At 41.7% G+C, this 24,717-nt stretch overlaps 1 protein-coding gene across 1 annotated transcript in view; it reads right to left on the reverse strand.

Moving 5' to 3' along the window:
* wdr95 (WD40 repeat domain 95) overlaps window positions 1-24,717 on the reverse strand; it is a 48,785-nt gene that overhangs the window by 3,307 nt on the left and 20,761 nt on the right. Inside the window, exons 6-23 of the mRNA XM_052106578.1 lie at window positions 22,400-22,465; window positions 21,813-22,043; window positions 21,257-21,342; window positions 19,881-19,973; window positions 19,662-19,707; window positions 19,518-19,564; window positions 17,811-17,922; window positions 17,600-17,669; window positions 16,758-17,001; window positions 14,581-14,686; window positions 12,806-12,957; window positions 12,525-12,627; window positions 11,478-11,584; window positions 11,318-11,397; window positions 11,142-11,196; window positions 11,006-11,051; window positions 1,243-1,302; window positions 11-173 (exon numbers count right to left, since the gene is read on the reverse strand). Of these exons, the coding sequence (XP_051962538.1) occupies window positions 11-173; window positions 1,243-1,302; window positions 11,006-11,051; window positions 11,142-11,196; window positions 11,318-11,397; window positions 11,478-11,584; window positions 12,525-12,627; window positions 12,806-12,957; window positions 14,581-14,686; window positions 16,758-17,001; window positions 17,600-17,669; window positions 17,811-17,922; window positions 19,518-19,564; window positions 19,662-19,707; window positions 19,881-19,973; window positions 21,257-21,342; window positions 21,813-22,043; window positions 22,400-22,465 (1,867 nt within the window). The remainder of the gene's footprint in view (window positions 1-10; window positions 174-1,242; window positions 1,303-11,005; window positions 11,052-11,141; window positions 11,197-11,317; window positions 11,398-11,477; window positions 11,585-12,524; window positions 12,628-12,805; window positions 12,958-14,580; window positions 14,687-16,757; window positions 17,002-17,599; window positions 17,670-17,810; window positions 17,923-19,517; window positions 19,565-19,661; window positions 19,708-19,880; window positions 19,974-21,256; window positions 21,343-21,812; window positions 22,044-22,399; window positions 22,466-24,717) is intronic.

Raw genomic sequence — 24,717 nt, forward strand, 5'->3', positions numbered from 1 at the left:
ATTAGCATACCATGAGTGCTGGTACTCTGTTGAGGCTGAGGGGTCTGGAAGCGACATTGTATGCATCCAGATACCACATTCCATACGATGATTTCCCCATCATAGCTGCCAGTGGCCAGGAGATTTGGTGCACATTGAGCAATGCACAGGATATCTTCTTTGTGCCCATTCCTCTATGAAAGACGTGAGTCAACACATTACTCAACATGCCCCAGCATATTTATTTTTCAACAGCTAATAAGGAAGAGGATACACACTACAGTATGCAGACACGTTGGCTTATTAGCTAATTAGCTGGTTTTCTGCATTAATTGCTCATAAAATGTGATCTCAACTTCATTAAGTATAGACAAAGCACAATGTGCTTAATTGTCCATGTCTTTATTGAACACATCCCGTTAAACATTAACAGTGCTGTGGAAAAATTAAGTGAATTCCTTGGCTAAAAAAACAGATGACAAAAAAGCTAATTAGAGAAAAGTGTTGGCAAACCTGGGATCCAATAAATGAAACAAGATTGTAGGTGTTGGTTAGAGCTACTTTAACTTGTAAAAAACACTAAAACATTTTGAGTTTGCCATTCACAAGAATCATCTTCTGACGTGGACCATGCCTTGCAAAAAAAGAGATTTCATAAGACCTAATCAAGAATTGTTGCTTTGCATAAAGCTGGAGAGGGTTACAAAGTTATCTTGAAGAGCTTAGATATTCATCTATTCACAGATAGACACATTTTCTATAAACAGAGATTATTTAGAACTATGGCTACTCTCCCTAGAAGTGGCTGTCCGGCCAAGATGACTTAAATGGCACACCACAGAATGCTCAATGAGGCAAAAAATAACTTTAGAGTGACAGCTAATGACTTGAAGGAATCATTGAAAAAACATGAAAACATCATCCTAACGGTGAAGTGCGTTGGAGGGAGCATCATGATTTGGGGCTGCTTCAGGGCCTGAACTGTTTACCATCTTCGATGGAGAAATGAATTCCCAAGTTTATCAAGATATCCTAAAGGATAATGTCAGGGTTGCTTTACGCCATCTGAAGGTCAGTAGAAGTTGAGTGATGTAGCAGGACAATGTCAAACATCGAAGTAAATCCACTAAAGAATGGCTTCAAAAAAGAAAATCCACCTTTTGGAATGACCCAGTCAGAGCCCAGACCTTAATTTAAACGACCTTAAGAGAGCTGTTTACAGTGTGTGCGTGTGTGTGTGTGTTTGTGTTCGAGGATACCAACCACATCTTCCTGCCATGAAGGTTTTGGTCTCTGGTTGTACTGAGTCTCCTCTGGAGAGTCCTATCAAAAACAACAAAATGTATTTATACAAGGGCTGTTTCTTGATTAATCTTTTTTAATCTAATTAATTACATGATGTTGATGAGAAAGGCCCCCAAATGAAGATAATTTAGCTAATATAATTATAAATATTGTATATTATACATATTATAATTCAGATAATTTTGGTTGCATTATGATTGGTGTGGGTGAGAAACAGAACAATATTAAGTCCTTTTTTAATATTATAACAATTTATAGTAAAAAGGACTTAAAGATTGATCTCATATTGCAAGATATGGATTTAACCACGCATCATATGGATTACTAATTTGCTGATTTTATATGCTTTTTGGACCTACAACGTTCTGGCTTACCATTCACTTAAATTTAATGGTCCTACGAAGCTGAGATATTCTTCTAAAAATCTTTGTTTGTGTTCAGCAAAACATAGAAAGTCATACACATCTGGGATGGCATGATGAGAGAATTTTCATTTTGGGTGCGATTTCACTTTAAATGTACAGTGGTGGCCAAAAATATTGGCACCCTTGGTAAATATGAGCACAGAAGGCTGTGAAAAAAAAATCTGCATTGTTTTTTTATTTTTCATTCAAAGAATTCACAAAAATCTAAACTTTAATTGAAGTAAAACACTTGAAAGAGGGGAAATATCCCATTATTAAATAAATGTTATTCTCCAATACACGTTGGCCACAGTTATTGGCACCCCTTGAAATTCTAATAAGTAAATTATATAAGTATATTTCCATTCATATTTAAACAATTTTAGTCCACCTGGGTGACAAGAAACATGAAATTGTTCAGCCATGACTTCCTGTTTCACAGGGGTATAAATATGTGGTAACACACAGACCAAATTCACTTAATCAGCAGTCACAGTGGGTTAGACTAAATAATATTTTCCTGATGTGCGGCAAAGGGATGTTGAGTTTCACAAAATGGGAAGTGGCTATATGCAAATAGCCAAAGCATTGAAAATGCCCATTTCCACCATCAGGGCAATAATTAACAAATTCCAATCAACTGGAGATCTTAAGAATCGGCCTGGAAAGAACATGTGTCTGTTTTGTCTCCACGCACAGTGAGGAGGAGGGTTTGGTTCAAGTGGCCAAAGAATCTCCAAGGATCACAGCTGGAGAATTGCAGAAATTAGTTGGGTCTTGGGACCAGAAAGTCTAAAATTACCAGACATCACCTACATCACCACAAGTTGTTTGGGAGGGTTTCAAGAAAAAAAAGCCTTGGCGTTCATCCAACAACAAATTCAAGCGTCTTCAGTTTGTCAGACACTACTGGAACTTCAACAACTTCCTGCATTCAGTTGTGCTCGGTCCAGCTGTCTTTGAGTGCAAAAGCACATCTGTGGAAGTCCTGTTGCTCTCATTGATTTAATGAATGGGAAGTACAGTTTACTTTCAAACACTATAATTCAGGGTCAAAATTTTACATTTACCACTCCAATGACAAAAAAAAAAAAAAGCGTCAAGACTGATTGTGATTTCTGGAATCTGGAGTTACAATAACAAACTTGGCTTCCTATGGTACATTTTTAAAGAAATCACAATTTTTAGAAGACTTGCAAGCTTCTTTTATACGATGTCGTAGAGCAGTTTTTATTAACATGCCACTTGTATCTTCTTAATTTGATTCATTCAGTCAAGAGTTTTGACAGGGAGTTTTTTAAAAGTCTTAAATGTTACATTTTACAGAGAGGAATATAGTGAAGATGGTGGGATCTGTACTATCTTTAAAGTCCCTCTCCAGCCACTGGTTTAACCCATAAAAACAAATCTTTCTGAATCAAAATTACATATTTTAAAAAATGTTTCCATGACAATAACCCTTCATGCCCAAAAATGGCTAAGGAATATCTCTACACCAGGGATGGGGAACCTTATTACCATTAAGGGCCATTTGAGTATTTACTTGCTTGCAGTTTCTGATTGTGGGTTGAAATTAATGTAAGCATTCCATTACATGCTCACACACCAAAAACACTAAAAGGTTTGTCTATTATACAATATTTTGTGTTGTTCTCATTTAAAATAATTTTGTAACATTATTTGAAAGGATTTGTTTCAGGTTAATTGAATCAAGGCCATTTTTTGCTTTTCAAATTATTTCTCAAATGGCCTCGCGGGCCGAGTAAAATGGTCTTGCGCGCCTTATACGGCCCTGAGGCCTGACGTTCCCCAACCCTGCTCTACACCATTGCCTCATTTAGTATGCATGGATTTATGAATATGCAAATGAGTCCCCGCCTCCATCTCCACTCATCCCTGCACCACACGCCTGCTGCTTGGGCTCACTGTGCCCCCAGGATAAATTGATGGATCCACGCTGGGCTTCAATATAAATTTAGTGGCAAAACCCATTTTCAAAACAGTTCTCTGGAAAACGACTTCTGCAAACTTGAGTTTTCTCTTGAAGATTTGCTGGAACATTACAATTTTTCCAAATAAACTGCACCCATTTATCTCGGACTTTCGGATACTTTGGTAATACACGAAGGCTCACAATTTGTCCTTTCACAACTTTGCATCCGAAAACAGAATATGTCTTGCAAAATGCCGATACGTAGCTACACCTGACTTCTCTTGATACCCCTTGCTTCGCCTTAGCATATGCTATTGATATGGAAAGCCCAACCCCGCAAGTTGATGGGATTGGTTCCACAGGTTTGTGATGTATGAAACCCTGGCTGTCTGAATCTGTGTTTTTGAGACTGTCTTTGGAACTGCAGATCTAAGGCAAATGCACACCCATGGCATTGACTGCTGATTTCACTCATGGTATGTCTTCTAGCATATAAAAAACACAATATGGACATATAAACAAGGTTAAAACTTGATTTTTCACAGGAGGGGATCTTTAATAATAAATGTTCCTCTACCACTGAAAAATGCAATAAATCAAGATAGACTGAAATCAACACAGAACTGCCAAGAGATGTATTCTCCAATGGTGTCATAATTATGCACTGAAAGCATCTTATCTTTTTCCATAAACCTCAGAATACCTTGTCTAAAAGGAACGTCTAGGTTACGTATGTAACCTCGGTTCCCCGATGGAGGGAACGAGACGTTGTGTCAGAGAAGCGACACTAGGGGTCTCTCTTGAGTGCTGATATTCACCTCTGAACTATGAAAAAAGGCCAATGAGAGTTGGCAAACAGTATTTGCATGTCCCACCCCCGGACATACGGGTATTTAAGCGGCGCAAATACAGAAGTTCATTCAGGATTTTTCTGAGGAGCCGGAAATGGTCCGGCCACAACAGCGGCTCGGCTCAGCGACGTGGCAGGGGAGACACAACGTCTCGTTCCCTCCATCGGGGAACGGAGGTTACATACATAACCTAGACGTTCCCCTTCTGTCGCTCTCTCCACGTTGTGTCAGAGAAGCGACACTAGGGGTCCACTTAAAAAGAGCCATGCGCTGAGCCGTGTACGTGATCCGCTGATACAGGAGTGAGCAGGTATTCCTATGTGCAGAACGACCAACTGTATCAGGCTGCACGTACCCTTCCCCAATGCCCCATTTAAGCCATCAGGATTCCTTATCGTTACCCTGGAGGGGGGAACAAGGTGACGGCCACCAACATGGGAACGGGCCTGCCTGGCTGGGCCTCTTTTCTCTCTATGTTTCTCGCATAGAGCAACTACGGCCGGGGCCCTTACACGCATTGAGGGAAGGGGGTCTTAGCCCTTATTAGGGTGGAGAAGACCCTGCGGAGGCCACACCTACCCGGGAGGGGAGGCAAATTTTGAGTGGCAAATACATCGCATGGCCTATACTTAGGTCTTATGCGGAACAGTAGTGCGGTGGTAGATCCAGCCTCGCAGAGGGGGGAAGCATACAGCACGGCACCCGAGGCAGCTGTAACTGCCTAAGGAAAACACGGAGTCAACTCTCGTGAGGGGAGAGAACCGTGGTTTTGTCCGAACAGGAGGCCTTACCTGTGGTCCACCTATACCAGAACAGGGTAGCTAGTGGTACCCGCAGTGGTTTGGGTCGGCGAGTTCCTCCGCAGAACTGCGACCCACGAGGGCTAGGGAGGAGTCAACCAGTGTCCCAAACCTGGGATCTCCTGGGAAAGAAGGCGCACTGTTTCCCTTGGTTAGGGGGAAGGGCGCTGGGTGCAAGCGATTCACCCGGTCAGATCGTGGACGTGCCACCGAGTTCTACGGGCTCGGTACCTGAGAGAACACAGGACGATACTGACTCAACTCGGAGATTGTAGAATCTCGCAAAAGTGTTAGGTGTTGCCCAGCCCGCTGCTCTACAAATGTCTGCTAGGGCAATGCCCCTAGCCAGTGCCCACGAGGGCCTAACACTCCTGGTGGAGTGGGCTCGGACCCGCAAAGGGGGGCACAGCCTGGGTGTGATAAGCCAGGGAAATGGCGTCGACAACCCAGTGGGCGAGTCTCTGCTTGGAGACAGCATTCCCTTTCTGCTGTCCCCCAAAGCAGACGAAGAGCTTCTCAGAGCATCTGGTGCTCTGTGTGCGGTCCAGGTAAATACGTAAGGCACGTACTGGACACAGCAGTGAAAGGGCTGGGTCTGCCTCCTCCCGGGGCAGCGCTTGCAGGTTCACCACCTGATCCCTGAAGGGTGTGGTAGGAACCTTGGGCACGTAGCCCGGTCGCGGTCTTAGGATCACGCAAGTGTCCGCCAGACCGAACTCCAGGCAAGCGTCGCTAACAGAGAACGCATGCAGGTCCCCGACCCTCTTGATGGAAGCGAGCGCGATCAGCAGGGCGGTCTGAGGGCCCTGAGTCCAACTGAGTCAAGCGGCTCAAAGGGGGGTCTCCGGAGTCCCATAAGGATGACCGAGAGATCCCAGGAGGGAAACAGGTTAGGCCGGGAGGAAGTCATCCTCCGGGCACCTTTTAGGAACCTGACGATTAAGTCGTGCTTACCAAGAGACTTGCCGTCTACCGTGTCGTGGTGGGCCGCGATAGCGGCAACATACACCTTGAGGGTGGAGGGGACAGCCTCCTCTCCAGCCTCTCCTGAAGAAACACGAGCACTGACCTAACTGCGCACTTCTGCGGGTCTTCGACTCGGGAAGAACACCAGTCCATGAACAGACGCCACTTCAGGGCGTAAAGATGCCTGGTCGAAGGGGCTCTGGATTGGTTAATAGTGTCTATGACGGCCGAAGGTAGGCTGGCTAGATCCTCCGCGTCCCGTCCAGGGACCAGACGTGGAGATTCCAGAGGTCTGGATGCGGATGCCAGAGCGTGCCCCGTCCCTGAGAAAGAAGGTCCTTCCTCAGGGGAATTCGCCAGGGAGGGGCTGTCATGAGGAGCGTGAGATCCGAAAACCACGTCCGGGGGCCACCAGAGTGACTTGCTCCTTGTCCTCCCTGACCTTGCATAGCACCTGTGCAAGAAGGCTCACTGGGGGAAAAGCGTACTTGCGCAGCCCTGCGGGCCAGCTGTGCGCCAGAGCATCTGTCCCAAGGGGAGCCTCTGTGAGGGCATACCAGACCGGACAGTGGGAGGTTTCCTGGGAGGCAAACAGGTCTACCTGGGCCTTGCCGAACCTGTCCCAAATCAGCTGGACCAATTGGGGGTGGAGCCTCCACTCTCCGCCGGGCAAGTTTGGCCTTGACAGCGCGTCTGCTATCACATTGAGGTTGCCGGGGATGTGAGTGGCGCGCAGTGACTCCAGTCGCTGCTGACTCCAAAGGAGGAGACGACGGGCGAGCTGTGACATGTGGAGGGAGCGTACTCCGCCTTGGCAGTTTATGTAGGCCACCACCGTGGTGCTGTCTGTCCTGACTAGGACATGCTTGCCACGAATCAACGGAAGAAATTTCTTCAGGGCAAGAAAAACGGCCAGCAGCTCTAGGCAGTTGATGTGCCAGCGCAGCGGGCCTCAGTTCCACCGGCCTGTGGCTGCGTGCCCGTTGCACATGGCGCCCCAACCCAATTTGGAGGCGTCGGTTGTAACCAGAACGCGACGGGACACCTGCTGCAAGGGTACTCCTGCCCGTAGAAAGCAGAGGTCTGTCCAGGGTTTGAAGGTTTGGCGGCAGGCGGGGGTAACTTCCACACCGTGTGTGCTGTGGCGCCATGCTCGTCTCGGGACTCGAGTCTGGAGCCAATGCTGAAGTGGTCTCATATGCATCAACCCCAGTGGCGCGGCCGCCGCGGAGGATGCCATATGCCCCAGGAGCCGTTGGAAACGTTTCAAAGGGACCACGGTGCCTGGTTCGAAAGAAGCGAGGCATTCCAGCACTGACTGAGCACGCTCGTTGGAGAGACGTGCTGTCATTGAGACTGAGTCTAACTCCAAACCGAGAAAAGAGATGCTCTGGACCGGGGTGAGCTTGCTCTTTTCCCAGTTGACCTGAAACCCTAAACGGCCGAGGTGCTCGAGCACCTGGTCTCTGTGTGCGTATAGTAATTCCTGCGAGGAGGCCAAAATGAGCCAATCGTCGAGGTAATTGAGTATGCGTTTGCCCGCTCCTCGTAGCGGGGCAAGAGCCGCCTCTGCGACCTTCGTGAAGACGCGAGGGACAGAGACAGGCCGAAGGGGAGGACCTTGTACTGATACGCCTGGCCGTCGAACGCGAACCGTAGAAAGGGTCGACGTCGTGGGCGAATTGAGACGATGGAAGTACGGCGTCCTTCAAGTCTACCGCTGCGAACCAATCTAGATGCCGGACGCCAGATAGAATTTGTTTCTGGGTAAGCATTTTGAACGGGAGTTTGGACAAGGTCCGATTGAAAACTCGCAGGTCCAAGATCGGTCGTATGCCGCCGCCTTTCTTGGGTACAACGAGTAAGGGCTGTAGAAACCCTTCTTCGTTTCGGTCGGAGGGACAGGCTCTATCGCGTCCTTGATTAGAAGGGAGGCGATTTCCTCGCGCAGGGAGTGGGCATGTTCGCCGTGCACTGCGGAGGAACGAACGCCCACGAAGGGGGGCGGAGACCTGGCAAACTGAATTGCGTAACCGAGTCGGATGGTCCGGTGCAGCCACCGTGACGAGCTGGGCAGTGAAAGCCATGCCTCTAAGCTCCGTGCTAGGGGCACCAAGGGGACCAGTATTTTGGACGTACCGGTGGGGCTTCGCAGTGGTGCGGAACAGGTAACGCGGCGTCGGGAGGCGCTGTGGCGTCCCGAGGCTCTGGTGCTGAGAATAAACTCAAAGCACTTACCTTGTTCCACGCACCCGGCAGGGGGCGGGTTCGTGACTGAGGAGGAGGTCTGATGCTGGCGTCCTCTGGACTCGTCTGAACCGGCCGGCCGGGGAACAGTCGTGGGGCTGAGGGTGGATGCACCGCATCCTGGGCGCCGAGACTGTTGAGGCCTGAAAGCAAAGTGCCGTGAGAACGGCATTTGCGGGCCGTGTGACCCAGAGGTAAAGGAAATAGCTCTTTTATTGAGAATTTGGGTACCGCAGCCCCCGTCAGGGGGTTTGGCAAATGCAAAACAAAAGATTCTCCTCCCGGCCCTCCACCGGGGGACGGAGTGGTCTTACCACCTCGGGAGCTAACTTCTCGTCCTCTGGGTCCGCTGTCTCAGGGACGCTTGGGGGCCTTCCGGGTCCTCGAAGGGGTCCGTGAGGCAGGGGGCGTACGCTTCCTGCGGTTTGCTCGACGCCGGGGCTGAGAGCTGGGCCCAGGTTGGGGCGGAGCAGAAGGTCTTCTGGCCGCGGGAGGACGCCCTCGGCGAGCAGGTGGGGCCTGGGCCGTGGCGGCAAGCTTGCGATGCGGCATGATGTGCGAAATGGCCTCCGTCTGCTTCTTCACCAGGGAGAACTGCTGGGCAAAGTCCTCAACGGTGTCGCCGAAGAGGCCGAACTGGGAGACAGGGGCGTTGAGGAAGCGAGTCTTGTCAGCTTCACGCATCTCAACCAAGTCCAGCCATTGCTGATGTTCCTGGACCACCAGAGTGGCCATCGCCTGCCCGAGTGCCTGCGCTGTGACCTTCGTCGCTCTCAGGGCGAGGTCGGTCGCTGAGTGCAGTTCCTGCAGTGTGTCGGGATCAGGGCCACCCCCGTGCATGTTGCGAAGTGCCTTGGCTTGGTGGACCTGCAGGAGAGCCATGGCATGCAGGGCGGAAGCGGCGCGTCCGGTAGCGCTGTAGGCCTTCGCGGTGAGCGAGGATGTTGCTCTACAGGACCGGGAAGGGAGTACAGGGTGGCCCCGCCAGGTGGTAGTGCTTCCGGGACATAAGTGGAGCGCAACAGCTCTATCCACCTGGGGGATCTCCGTGTACCCGTGGGCGCTCCGCCGTCGAGGGTGGCGAGGGCGGATGAGCAGGTGGCGGTGCGACGAGTGGAGAGGGGTGCTCTCCACGAGGACGTCAGCTCATCATGCACCTCCGGGAAGAAAGGAACCGGGGGCGAGGCTGTGAGCGTCGCCCCACGCCCAAGAACCAATCGTCCAGCCGTGATGGCTGTGGGGAGGATGGAGGTTTCAATCCAGGCCCACGCTGTTGGCTGCCCGGAAAGCATATCGGACATCTGTGCGTCTGCCTCCTCCTGGGCGTGCAAGCCCGAAGGCGGCAGCCCAGAGGAGCCCTCAGCATCAGAGCCCACGCCCTCCGATGTCGCGGCGAACTCATCTGCTTCCATCGCAAGAGGGTAGGCAGACTGGCTGTGAGGCGAGTCGCCGCCACCTCGAGTGGGGACGGGAGTCAACGAGCGTGCCGGGGCGCGGGTGGTCCGAGGGGGCGTACCCGGCAGAGCTGCACCCGCTGCCATCCCCGAATCGCCTCCATCGCCAGCCGCATCATCCTCAATTGCTGCTTACGGTTGTAAGGAAGCCGCGACCGCAACGTTGTCATGGTCATGTTCTCGCAATGAGAACATGAACCATCCACAAACGCAGCCTCAGTGTGATCACTGCCCAGACACACGAGACAACGCCTGTGGCCGTCGGAAGCGGAGAGTACTCTACCGCATCCAGGAACAACACAGGGGCGGAAAGGCATCTTTATAAAGACGCGTCCTTAAAAGGACGTTCAACGCCGCTGTTTTTTGCTCTTTTAGAGGAAATTACTCTTTTAAATAAAATCACTCTTTTATGAATGAAAGAACTCGTGAGAGATCTTTCTTATCTGCAACTGTCGATGCGCTCAGGGGCAGGAAGTGCACAGCCGTGCAAACAGGAGAAAGCCGCTGTTGTGCGCCGTAGAATCCAACAGCATGCAGCAGAGGATAGCAGGAACTCGGTGTGTAAAACGCAGCAGTCTGCAAACACGACCATCGGCTCCGAAGAAATTTTCTGAATGAACTCCCGTATTTGCGCCGCTTAAATACCCGTATGTCCAGGGGCGGGACATGCAAATACTGGTTGCCAACTCTCATTGGCCTTTTTTCATAGTTCAGAGGTGAATATCGGCGCTCAAGAGAGACCCCTAGTGTCGCTTCTCTGACACAACGTGGCGAGAGCGACAGAAGGGGAACTAAAGCCCTTTTTTTTTACTTTTGGAATAATGGACTGTCACAAGGGATGGAAGAATAAACCACATGCAAATACTTCAGCACTCAAGCACTTTTGTGGAGGGAGGAACACAGAGCTAAATGAAATATGGAAATGGACTGAACAGCAATAAAAGTCGAGACTACCAGGGGGAGAAACAGGTCACGGCAGTCATCCATTTTATGAGAGCCATCTGGGAAATTATGCAGATATAAAATAAGGAAACAGGCTCGTTTCCTTTTTCTCCTTTATACTCACCAAGTAAATGTCAATCCTGCGTCCCCAACCAACAGAAATCAAAAATCTGTCAAAATAAATAAAAAAGTGACTCAGCCAAAAATGAGAGGATACATATCCTTGGAGATTATGCCACTCGCAGTGAGCGGAGACTTACGCGTTCCTGTGAAGTGTAAGATAGGTGCAGTCACAAATCTCTGCACGTCTTCCGTCTGGGGAGAAACATATACCAGGGATTGTTTCAAAACAGCTTTAAAAGATGGGTGAGAAAATATCTTTGAATTCTGTCAAAGCAAATACACATTAAGAACTTATAAAATACAATATACTGACCTCTACTTAGTATCTTCAAGCATTGGCCATTGTTAAAGTTCCACATCTTAAGGCAGCCATCTCTTCCACCAGTCATAAGCCTGTCAAATATAAAAAAGAATACAATAAAGCAAAAACAATTATTTTACAATTTAGTATACATTTTTTTAACTATAACAACCTCCTTCCGGATGAGTCGAATGCCATGCAGGTAATAGCAGACTCTCCGTGAGCACATCCAAACTCAAACACTTGAGCTCCAGTGTCTATGTCCCAGACTTTTATAACCTGAATTCAAATAAATCTATATGTTAAAGCTCTTCTCTGGAGGGACTGTTCCTTTAATAAAGAACAGCTTCTTATGAGCTGAAATGTCATGTTTAGGAGCTGGAATCCCATTTAAAATCTGACAAACCAAAAATTAAGAATCATTTAGGCACAAGTTTATATCAAAGGTATAGTTTTCGATCTGTTCCTTATACAGTACATATACATATTATGGCTTTACACATTCATGAGTACATGGAAGAAGTTTATTCACAGTGGTAGCATTAAACAACACAAGTTCTCGTGTACTCATGTTCTCGTTCTATAAATCTCCACTTTCACTTTGAAAGTGAAAGTGGAGATTTATGGTAAAAAATTACTTTAATATTGATCTGTTTCTCACCAACAGTTACTATATCACTTTTGAAAGTCACACATCTGGGATGGCATAAGGGTGAGTGAATGATTTGAGAATTTATTTTTGGTTGATCTATCCCTTTAAGCTTTAAGGTTAGGCCCACTGACGTGCACGGAACGGGGTCTACAGGGGCGCAAGCCCCTGCCCCTTTCATTCACAAATCTAAAGGTGCCCTTTTGGTCAAGCGGAGATTTAAGCAGAGGTGCCTTTAAGAGTGCTACAGCACAATCCCCTTTAACACAGTATGCATTAAAACATCTCCTTCTGTGTTCTGCATGGTAAAGAAAGTCTGGAATGACATTAGCGGGTGTAAATTATGACAGATTTTTTGAGTTAGCTATTCCTTTAAGGACACAGTGATGAGAAAAGATCTCTAGCCAGTTTGTTGGTTTCCTGTACCTGGTTCACCTGGTGGACTTCAAAGACAGATAAGTACCAGTCCAGTATAAAAGATCAGACATAAAAAGATCCAACTATGAGCATGAGGAACACTCATGCAATTGCATCCTCAATGTGTTCCACATTCTCTTTAAAGCCACTCACCGAGCCCACCGAGCAGCTCACCACCTGTCTAAACTCCACACTGTATCCGCAGCACAACACAGGCTCTTTATGGGACACAATATGATTGCCCTTAGGCTGTGTTCTAAAACAGATGGAATACAGAGGAATTTCAATGAAAGATAAAGACACAAAATTGATGACAACCAACGCTAAATGGACATAAAAATTATTCTAAAATAATTTTAAAATAATCTTTTTAATCAAGAAAAAAGACAAGAGAAGACTTTGAGATATATGAACTCAGAAGAAAGAAAACATACTTTGTCTGAAGGGATAGTAAGGCAAGGGAATCTGTGGCAATGTAGAGCCCCTTCACAACAGAATAATAGAGGCATGCCGATAATTCTCCTTGTATTTGACTTGCTTTTGGATGCGCAGTAAACAGACAAGTCTGGTCCTGAATATGCCATATCTAAAAATAAAATGCAATATATAACAAAACATACATTTTCATATTTATGTAGTACTGCCCCATAAATCTGATCAGTTGAAAGGCAATGCAGTTAATTTAGCATTTCATTTTACAAAATATGATGTGACCAGGATTTTTAATATTGTCTTTTCCATAAGAATTTTTTTTTTTTTTTTTTATTGAATAAATCAAGATTTTAATGAATAAAAATGCCTTTGAAAACGATGCATACATTTTGTATTACTTGCATAATTTTCACATCAGTGTTCCTTTAAACAGTCCTTTACAACAAATTACAAATTGCTCCTCTAAAATAATAATCAGACTACTGACTTTTCTGATTACTTCATCAAAAAAAGAAATATTCAAGTAATAATGAATTAATTATTAAAGTTACTTTCTAAAACAATCCACAGAAAAGCTTTTTTCTTCTGCTTAACAAATTCAGAATAATTTCAGTATTTCCTCATAATTTATTGACTGTCAGTTAGTGGGGCACACGCCTTCAGCTGTCACAAAGCACAAACAGATGTACATATTAACTTAATTCATGTTTTAAATGTATTCTGCATATTTATATAATATTAGAAATGTGTAAGCAGAGTAATTAAAGGGATAGTTCACCCAAAAATGAAAATTCTCTCATCATTTACTCTCCTTCATGCTGTACCAGATGTGTATGATTTTCTTTCTTCAGCTGAACACAAAGAATTTTAGGAGAATATCTCTGCTCTCAGATCACAATGCAAGTGAATGGTGGATAGAACTTTGAAGATCCAAAATGCATACAAAGGCAGCATAAAAGTAACCCATCTGATATGATAGATGTGGGTGAGAACAGATCAATATTCAAGTCATTTTTTTTGAATATATAAATTCTCCTCCCTGCCCAGTAGGTAGCGATATGCACGAAGAATACGAATCATCAAAAACAGAAGAAGAAAATGTGAAAGTGGGGATTGATCATAAAAAGGGACTTGATGAGGAATTGATCTGCTTCTCACCCAGACTTATCATATCACTTTAGAAGATGTGGATTTATGTAGACCTACAAACTTCTGGCCAAAATTCACTTGCATTGTATGTACCTACAGAGCTTAGATATTTTTCTAAAAAATCTATGTGTGTGTTCAGCAAAAGAAAGAAAGTCATACCCATCTGCTATGGCATCAGGGTGAGAAACTATTTGAGAGTTTAACATTTTGGGTGAACTATCACTTTAATGTCTGTAACTGAAACTTGGTAAATGTAATAGTCTATAATAGTCTACACTCTGAACTAAAAATTTATTAGATTACAGTAATGAATTACTTTGTAATTAGATTACACCTTGTCAACAACACTGTCTTTAAAAGCCAAAAAGCAGTAACTACGCCAACAATTAATTGTGCAGGATTATCAAACAGTGTCATTCTGTTTTCTCTGAATTTGAAAACAGTTGTGCACAGGGCAGATCATAGACCCGATTTAGGTCATAAAATTAATATTGACAAAATTAGTTATATTATTTACATTTGTTAATTAGTCTAGATACAGCAGTCAGTAACATTAAATATTGACTGTTGTTGATCAGGGTCTGAATTTAGTGTGGTGAAATCTTCTTGTTTGTGTTAATTGCCTCACCTTAGCAGTGTTGTCAGTGGAGACTGAGAAAATGTGTCCATCTTCTGAGGCGATACAAAGGTAGGAAATAGGGGCATTGTGACCTTTCAAAATCCCTCTTGGCCACCTGTCATTTTCAGAGTGTAAATAATTAGTAGCCTGCAAATTGTAATACTTCAGTACTCACAAGGTATCATATGTGTGCTTTTCATATTTGTTGTGATTACCAACTGGTTTTGCTTTAGGGCCTAGATTGTATATGAAGTATATACCAAAATTGTTAATCATTAACATTACCATGAATTTCAGGCCCAACAATAAGCAGAATTATTAATATGGAATAAATTGAATAGGAATATTGATGATTTTGGTTTCTGTCTCAGGAATTTCTGATGGTTTTCATGCTTTCCAACAACAAATTGTAGTCGGCACCAACCATGTTTTTTCTTGCATGGTTTTGCTGATTTGTTTCGAGGATGAAAATGTGTCATGCAACATGTCCATCCTATGCATGATTATATGGTTGTTGCATTTTATTGTTTGCATTCAGCATTGTTTTCCATGTGGTCTGTAATCCTATCAGAACATACCCATTTTTGTGTCACAAACCATCAGTTGAGAGGTTTTCAAAATATGATGATTGCCTTGTGAGGGAACCCTTCCAAAAAAATACTCTCAAACATCCTCAGTGCAAAACATACATACCCTCTCACACACAAATACACTTACACACACACAAATTAATGGATGAGACTATAGCATAGAGCTTTTTATTTATTTTTTTTAAATAAAAAATCAGTCACAATGCTAAACACACACACACACACACACACACACAGTTGTGTTTCCATGTTTTATGGGGACATTCCATAGACATAATGGTTTTTATACTGTACAAACTTTATATTCTATCCCCTAAACCTAACCCTACCCCTAAACCTAACCCTCACAGAAAACATTCTGCATTTTTACATTTTCAAAAAACATAATTTTGTATGATTTATAAGCTGTTTTCCTCATGGGGACCGACAAAATGTCCCCACAAGGTCAAAAATTTCGGGTTTTACTATCCTTATGGGGACATTTGGTCCCCACAAAGTGATAAATACACGCTCACACACACACACACACACACACACACACACACACACACACAGAAATTAAGGGGTGAGAGGATAACACACTCACAATTCAGATCACACACACACACACACACACACACACACACTTAAACCATCCAGATGGGCTGGTTTGAGTATTTCTGTAACTGTTGATCTCCTGGGATTTTCACGCACAAGTCTCTAGAATTTACTCTGAATGGTGCCAAAAACAAGTTCTGCGGATGGAAACGCCTTGTTGAAGAGAGAGTTCAACGGAGAATGGCCAGACTGGTTCGAACTGATAAAGTCTACAATAACTCAGATAACCACTCTGTACAATTGTGGTGAGAAGAATAGCATCTCAGAATGCTATTTTGAGATTGGTGCTGTTTTGGCGGCACGAGGGGGATCTACACAATATTAGGCAGCTGGTTTTAGGTGATAAAATATAAAATTAGGTTACAACAAGCCATCAGACTACACAGTAGGTGGCTACAGCAATCTACTGACTGTTACTTGCATGACATGATTTTCAAGTCAAGTTATTTATATTTTGTTCACCAAATGACAGCAATCTGTCTCCAATTCACACTTTATCATATTTTCTTAATGTTTCAACTTATAGAATTATACGTTCTTCATTTTTTTTTATTTTTACATTTCAAATATGTGCTTTTTGTATTTGTATAATGGTAAAATTTAGAAATGTACATGTAAATAAGAACAAAACAGCATAAAATCCCAAAAGAAAGGTATAATGTTATTGTTCTTATTTCAGGGAAGAAGAAATGTTATCATTATCATCATCATTAAAAAAAGGGGGGGGTTACTCATATGACCCTTCCGGTCAAAAATGATTGCAAATACCAAAGGGAGGTGCCATTTTTTAATACCATAGGAGGGATCAGAACTTTTTATTTTTTTTGCTTTCAATTTCATCGACCATTATTTATATTTTGCAGCATGATGTTGATTTTTGGTTAACTTTTTAGGTTTTTTAAATAATTGTTTGAAAACATCTGGTCTAAGTATCTTAGAAATAATAAGAATCAAAAGATTCCACTTATGAAGAATGTATCACCCAGATGTAAGCCATACTCAGGTACGTGAGGATTCCACATGCGCAACAGCCTGTCCATCCCCCCAGTGACCAAAAGGTTTTGACTCTTGCAGAAATCAAAGGTCATTACTCCTTTACAAACGGTGAAGACTGTTTGGTCACCAGCTGGCCTCTGCAGAGGAGTGCTTGTGTTGGGTACACCTTGCTTCGACTTTCCCTCTCCACTCAACACTGACAACTTTCTCATTTGCGCTTCGATGTTGGTTGATGGAAGAATGCACCCTAATTATAAACAAATTGTCAAACTTTCATATACAAGCACAATCACAAACACACTCAAAGAGATCACAGTAGACAGATGGCTAAAAGCCTTCTTCCCCTTTTTTCTGAGACGCAGCATGTTATTCAAATGAGTTTAACTGGAGTTTCACTTCATTCAGAGTTTTGACAGATTTCTCCTTGGGCATTAAACATGCAAGATGCAATTTTTTTCTGTCATGATAAACAGGCCTCGCTCAGAATACAGAACACACTTTTCACACTGTAGAATAAATCTCACAAAGAACATTTAAAGGTCATATATAATCCCCAAAATCAAAAGGAAAAAAAGCCTTCTAAAAATCAAAAGGATCATTAAGATTTTACGCATGCCTGCCATTATTTTACATTATTTATGACATATTCATGATGACTAATATATGAAAATAAGGCTTTATGCGAAAATATTATTTATAGTTTTAACTTTTGATTTTGAGGTGAATTTTTGACCCAGACATGTTCTTGACAGGCTCTGTGAGATACAACAATATAAAATGAAGATAATGATCACATCAACTCACATTTCTGTATAAAGGGAAAAAAAGAAATTTTTCATTTTTACCGATTACAAGGGCAGAGTCTTCATGGTTTGATGTGGATACAATGGCACGTATGCTTTGAAAATATTTCACCTGAAATGATAATAAAACATTGTTACGGTTTAAACCCTTGTTATTTTCTCTTGCTCAAAACCAATGAGAATTACAAAAGATATAACCCTAACCTAACCATTTATAAAAATAAAAAAAACAATATATGTGCATAAACTTAACCTTTGACACCCAGTCTTGGTGGACTTTCCATCTGATATATGTTATTTTTGGAACAGCATGGTCAATGCTGATGTTTGGCACATTCTCAACCTTCGGCAAGTTTTCCCACAATCTATTGCATAAATGCAAGAATTTAGAAACCATGCATAAATAATCCCAGGCAATTCATAGGCTCATATCCAAAATATATTTAGGTCTATGTGGTTTTTCTTACATTATAATTAAAATTGTATTATAAAGGCTTGCACTGATAGGTGAAACCACAGAGTAAAAATCATTACATTTCTCATTGTTCTGCAAAAGAAAAACATTAAGCTATAAATATTACACTGGCGGCCAAAAGTTTGGTATAATGTACAGATTTTGATGTTTCAGAAGGAAATTGGTACTTTTATTCACTAAAGTGGCATTCAACTAATCACAATGTATAGTCAGGACATTAATAATTAGAATAATTACTATTCAAATTTGACTTAAACTACTTCAAAGAGTTCTAATCAAAAAATCCTCCACATGCAACAATGACAGCTTTGCAGATCCTTGGCATTCTTGCTGTCATTTTTTCCAGATACTCAGGTAACATTTCACCCCACACTTCCTGTAGCACTTGCCATAGATGTCTTATAGGGCACTTCTCATGCACCTTACAGTCTAGCTGATCCCACAAAAGCTCGGTCCATAACACTCTTTTCCAATTATTTGTTGTCAAATGTCTGAGTTACTTAGCTCACTCTAAACTTTTCTTCTTGTTTTTCTGTTTCAAAAGTGTCTTTTCTTTGCAATTCTTCCCATAAGGCCTGCACCCCTGTGTCTTCACTTTACTGTTGCACATGAAACTCGTGTTGAGCGGGTAGAATTCAAAGAAGCTGTCAGTGGAGGACATGTGAGGCGTCTATTACTCAAACTAGAGACTCTGATGTACTTATCCTCTTGTTTAATTGTACATCTGGCCTTCCACATCTCTTACTGTCCTTGTTAGAGCCAGTTGTCTTTTGTCTTTGAAGACTGTAGTGTACACCTTTGTATAAAATCTTCCGTTTTGGCAATTTCAAGCATTGTATAGCCTTCATTCCTCAAAACAATAATTGACTGATGAGTTTCTAGAGAAAGCTGTTTCTTTTTTGCCATTTTTTACCTAATATTGACCTTATGACATGCCAGTCTTTTGCATACTGTGACAACTCAAAAACAAACACAAAGACAATGTTAAGCTTCATTTAAAGAACCAACTAGCTTTCAGCAGTGTTTGATATAATGACAAGTGAATTTCTAGTACCAAATTAGCAATTTAGCATGATTACTCAAGGATAAGGTGCTGCTGGATATGTGACCTGTCTAGATTTGATCAAAAATGACTTTTTTCAAATAGTGATGAAGCTGTTTTTTTAATCAGTAATGTCCTGACCATAATTTATGATCAGTTGAATGCTACTTTGGTGAATAAAAGTACCAATTTCCTTCCAAAACAGCAAAACATGTACATTATTCCAAACTTTTGGCCGCCAGTGTATATATGAGCATATTATTATAAAATGCTTATTATGAAAGATTAGTTGTCTTTCAGCAGATCTCTCCAGTGACCTGTGTCAAGGTTTACTTATTCATTTATTCATTAATTTATGAAAATGAAGAGCCTGCATGCATGATGTGCATGTTTTTACAAAAATCTGCACATGAAAAATTAGGATTATAAAAAAAACTCTTTACCTCAGTGTGTCCCAGACTGATTTCATTAATATGATATTCACACAGCCCTGGAATGCCAAAAGATTTGTGATTAATAAAAAAATAATTTGATATGAAATTCATACATTCTGAACTGAATCCGTGTCGCATTGGAAATACACATACCTGAGTATCCCCATATAAAATGATACATTCATGTGAGCCAGCAGAACTGTCAAGGCAATATTTTATTTAATTAATAAAAACAAATATTGAAATATGATCAAATTGTTCTGATTGTATATATTTCAGTAATAAAAATACAAAATGCATGACTGAATATTGTTTCAAACTATCACGGTTTCTTTAAATGTAGGATCAACTATGGGTCTGGATTATTCTCACCAGCAATCCAGGTTTAAAGGCACAGTTTCAAGTGAACTCAATTGACAGCAAGGTGCCAAAGAGGGGAGCTCATAAAACTGGATCTCTCTGGCTCTGTAAAGTGTGGGAAGAGATGCTGTTAGGACTAACTAGGAGATCAGTTGTGGCTGATGTGTTAAAGAGTTTTCTCTAAGAACACTCAAAAATTTCAAGATGTAGGTTAAAGGGATTGTTCACACAAAAATTAAAAATCTCTCATCATTTACTCACCCTCATGCCATCCCAGATGTGTATGACTTCTTCTGCAGAACACAAAAAACATTTTTTAGAAGAATATCTCAGCTCTGTAGGTCTTTTCAATGCAAGTCAGAAATCCGAAGGTCCAAAAAGCAGATTAAAGCAGCAGAAACGTAATCCATATGAATCCAGTGGTTAAATCCATATCTACAAAATCGATATGATAAGTGTAGGTAAGAAATGGATCAATATTTAAATCCTTTTTGACTATAAGTCTCCACATTCACTTTCATATCTGCTTTAATCTGCTTTTTGGAACTTCAGATTTCTGGTCACCATTCACTTGCATTGAAAGGAGCTACAGAGCTGACACATTCTTCTAAAAATCTTAATTTGTGTTCATCAGAAGAAAGTCATACACATTTGAGATAGTATGAGAGTTAATAAATTATGAGAGACTTTTCATTTTTGGGTGAACATTCCCTTTAAAGTCGCAAGGCACTTAAAGGAACAGTTCACCCAAAAATGAATATCCTGTTATCCTTTAAAATTACTTTTTTCTGCTAAAAGGAGAAAATGTATTTCCATTAAAATTAGTTTTGCATGCAATTACAACAACTGAGGACTGAAAAAAGGACACAAAAGCACCATAAATGTTGTCAATTAGAATCGTGTGCAATAGTCCAAGTCTTTTCGAGCCACATGATAGCTTTGTGTGAAAAACAGATCCCAATTTATTTATGACTTAATTTAAGTACTTTTTGAAGCTTGAAAGCTTCAGGTACCCATCCGTTGAAATCGAATGAAAAACAACTAGCACAGTCTTCTGTAGGTATTTCTCCTTTTATGTAACAGAAGTAAAAAACAATTCAAATGGATTTGGACATTATAGGGTGAGTAAATGATGACAACATTTTTATTTTTGAGTGCACTATTCCTATTAACCCAGGTTATTCCAGTACTATTGTCGCTGTAATAAGTGTACAGTAAGTTGCTTAAGAAAAAAGCATCAGCTAAATTACTACTTTCTACTAAGTTAAAATTCACATTGTCATGAAAATTAGCATGCCATGGGCAAAAATCTTGCTGAGAAGATTAAGTACACTAGAGATTGAAGACAAAAACAACAAAAAATATATTGTGTCATAAAAGCTGTTTACCCGGTTCCAATAATCAGTATATTATACTCTGGCATTAGCACAGAATCAGTTGCCCGTTTTGATTTTCGACCAACTGGTCTCTCTGCCTGGATATAGTAAAAGAGAAAGTATTAATATTTTATATAGGATGCATATAGAGTGGCCCACAAAAGTATTTGAACAATTTTGGACACTTATGTAACACTTAAAATATAATTGCATAGTTACAAAATATCATACAAAGTAGATGAATTGCAAACAAATAATGCAAACTTTTCCTCAGAACTAGCCATTTTTGTTATTATTTTTAACCAAATGTTCCCAAAGTAAGTTTCAGTGGAATTATAAAATGTGTTCCCCTAAAGTTCACAGGTGTCCTAGCAGAGTAAAAACAGGTAGTTCACCACATTACGGTCATGTTCAACAAAGTTTGACAGCTAAAAAGTGTCCAAATACTTGTTGTTTTAAATTGTTTTTATACATGAAACCTAAGAAACAAATGCAGGAACTAATTTCATGAGATGTAATCAATGAAAATGAATCCAGCTAGAATATCTAAAAACACCAGGTAACCCACAAACACATTCTTGGTCTTCTTCAGTTGAAGCTTGGTTGTCCAGAAGCTGACGACCCCATCTTCTCTGAGAGTGACAATGTTGCCATCAGGAATGAGATGGATTTTCAGGATTGGCTCACCACGGGTAAGAGCCTTAATGTTAGCAGGCAATGTGAAGGCTGCCATCTTACTGCGACGCACAGTTTCTTCCTTCTTCTTGTCCTCCAGATGCATGTAAGTGCAGAACTCATGCTAAAAGACAGGGGGAAAAAAACACTTAAACATAGTTTAACAGAATTTGCAATCTATTGAAAATTATGGAATTAAAAAATCCAGATCTGCTTAATTGTAAAAAGCATTTCATATTCCAACAGTTCAAAATAATATTGTAGAAGGCATTTATTCCATTGCACTAATAGTTCTATTGCACTGTTTTTAGTACTTCATTGGAAATGTTACTGAGAGCATCTGCTTAAAAAAATTATGAATTAAATAAAAAACGTAAATGCAAATGTACATAATTGTATGTTTGTATATAATTGTATGTTTATCTATTAAAAGAGGAGAGGAGTTTGAGATTTAAATGAGAATCTTTGAATTATTCATACCCACTCAATCTTGCCATCGTCAGTGTAATCAATCTTCATGAAAAGTTGCTGAATTTGAACATCTTTCTGTGGCATTTCAAGAGGTGTTAGGCCAAGATAATGGGTGGAAGACAGTGAGACAGAAAATAGTGTTCAGTCATATTAGGCATCTATTAATAAATCCATTTACACAAGTGTCAGACTATAACTGAGGATGCATCCAAGCTAAGGCAGCTGATTGCTGCCTATTCACTTTATGCCTTAAAAGGATAGTTCACCCAAAAATTTTATCTTGTCATTTACTTACTTACTTACTTTCATGCCATCCTACATGTGTATGACTTTCTTTGTTCTGCTCAGCAAAAACACTAATTTTTAGAAGAATATCTCAGCTCTGTAGGTCCTTTCAAAGCAAGTGAATGGTGGGCAAAACTTTGAAGTGCTAAAAATCCCACAAAGGAAGCATGAAAGTAATCCATATGACTCCAGTGATTTGTAGGTGAGAAATAGATCAATATGTCAGACCTTTTTTACCATAAATCTCCACTTTCACTTTCTGAATGTAAAAGAACGTGAGATTTATAGTAAATAAGGACTTTAAAATGTATCTGTTTCTCACCCACACCTATTATATCACTTATGACGACATATATTTAACTACTGGTGTTGCTTTTATGTGATTTTTGGAGCTTCAAATGTTTGATCACATTTCACTGTATGGACCTACAGAGCTGAAATATTCTTCTAAAAACCTTTATTCGTGTTCTGCAGATGAAAGTAAGTCATACACTTCTGGCATGGTGTGGATGGAGTAAATTGACAATTGTCATTTTTGGGTGAACTTTCCCTTTAATCAACAATGTTTTTCTATGAATGACCCTCTTAAGGAAACTGGTCTTAGAACAGTTTAAAAGGCACCGTTTAAAAACTGTTTTCTACCAATTCAACTTTTTGTATTTTACTGCATGCACCCATTTCTATCTTTTTTCATTCTTTCTTTTTTCTCCGCTTGTCTAAATCTTGCATCTCGACTGTGTGGATATGTTTTCTCCACTGTGTTTTATACAGATTAATGCATTAATCTCAAACCACTGCTTATCAGGAACCCCATCGAACCATTTCGATCTCAAACCCTTGCCGCTCAAGAACAACAGTAACAGCAACAACAAACAAAGTCATAACATCCGCTCATGTTCTTTCTTCCTGCATTGCATGCCACATGTTTACTATAGTTTCTTCCATCAGCAGTGAGGGATTTACATATGATAAATGTGAGGAAATAGTCAGGCTGACGGAGAAGGTTAATGAGTTAGAGACATGCATCAGAACGCTAGTGGAGGTCAGTGAGAAAGAGAAGCTGGTAGATACTGTTTCTGGTGTGGGTATAACAGCGTGTATCTCACAGATTTTGGTTTCTGACTGTAGAGCCCCCACAGCAGGGCGTTTGGGTCACATCTCTACAGCAAAGCGACACCACTCTCCAGTTCATGTTAGGGTATCCAATCGATTCTCTCCACTCAGTGATGTACCCACTGATAATCATTTTGAAAGAACCTTGGTCATAAGTGATTCTATTGTAAGGAATGTGGAAATAGAGACTCCACCCACCGATGTTAAATGTATTTCCGAGGCTCGAGCATCTGACATCAGATCAAATTTACAAGTGCTGGCTAATGTTAATGTAGATTTTCTAAAATTGTTATTCATGTTGGCACTAACAATGTCCAGCTTTGCCAGTCGGAGATCACTAATGATAATGTTAAAGAGGTGTATGAACTTGCGTAAATGATGCCAGACACTGTAATATGCTCTGGTCCCCTCCCTGCTCATCATGGTGACAAGGTTTATAGTAAATTAGTGTCACTGAACAGCTGGATGTCTGAATGGTGTCTGGAGAACAGTATAGAATTGATAGACAATTGGAAGTTTTTGGGGCGGACCTGACCTGCTAAAGAGAGACAGACTTTATCCCTCCAGGGAAGGTGCCTCTCTCCTCTCTTGTAATTTGGCTCATAGTCATAATAGCGATAGTATTTGAATAACTGGGGCCCAGGTCAGTAAACAGACAAACTGGTTAATCCGAACATTTGCTAGCTGCCTTGAGATGTCACACAGGTCACACAAACTACAACACATAGAGACTGTATCACCTAGATATCATAAAGAGACTGTGTTTGTTCCCCAAACTACCAAACACAAACCCCTCACTAAACAATTTAGAAAAAAATATTAATGTCAAAATGTTTAAGATAAACATCATATAAAAGGTAGGGCTACCAAACATTAGATCTCTTTCTACCAAAGCACTAATTGTAAATTAAATGATTACAGATCATAGT

The sequence above is a fragment of the Xyrauchen texanus genome, chromosome 36 (genome assembly GCF_025860055.1).
Source record: "Xyrauchen texanus isolate HMW12.3.18 chromosome 36, RBS_HiC_50CHRs, whole genome shotgun sequence".
Taxonomy (NCBI): Eukaryota; Metazoa; Chordata; class Actinopteri; order Cypriniformes; family Catostomidae; genus Xyrauchen; species Xyrauchen texanus.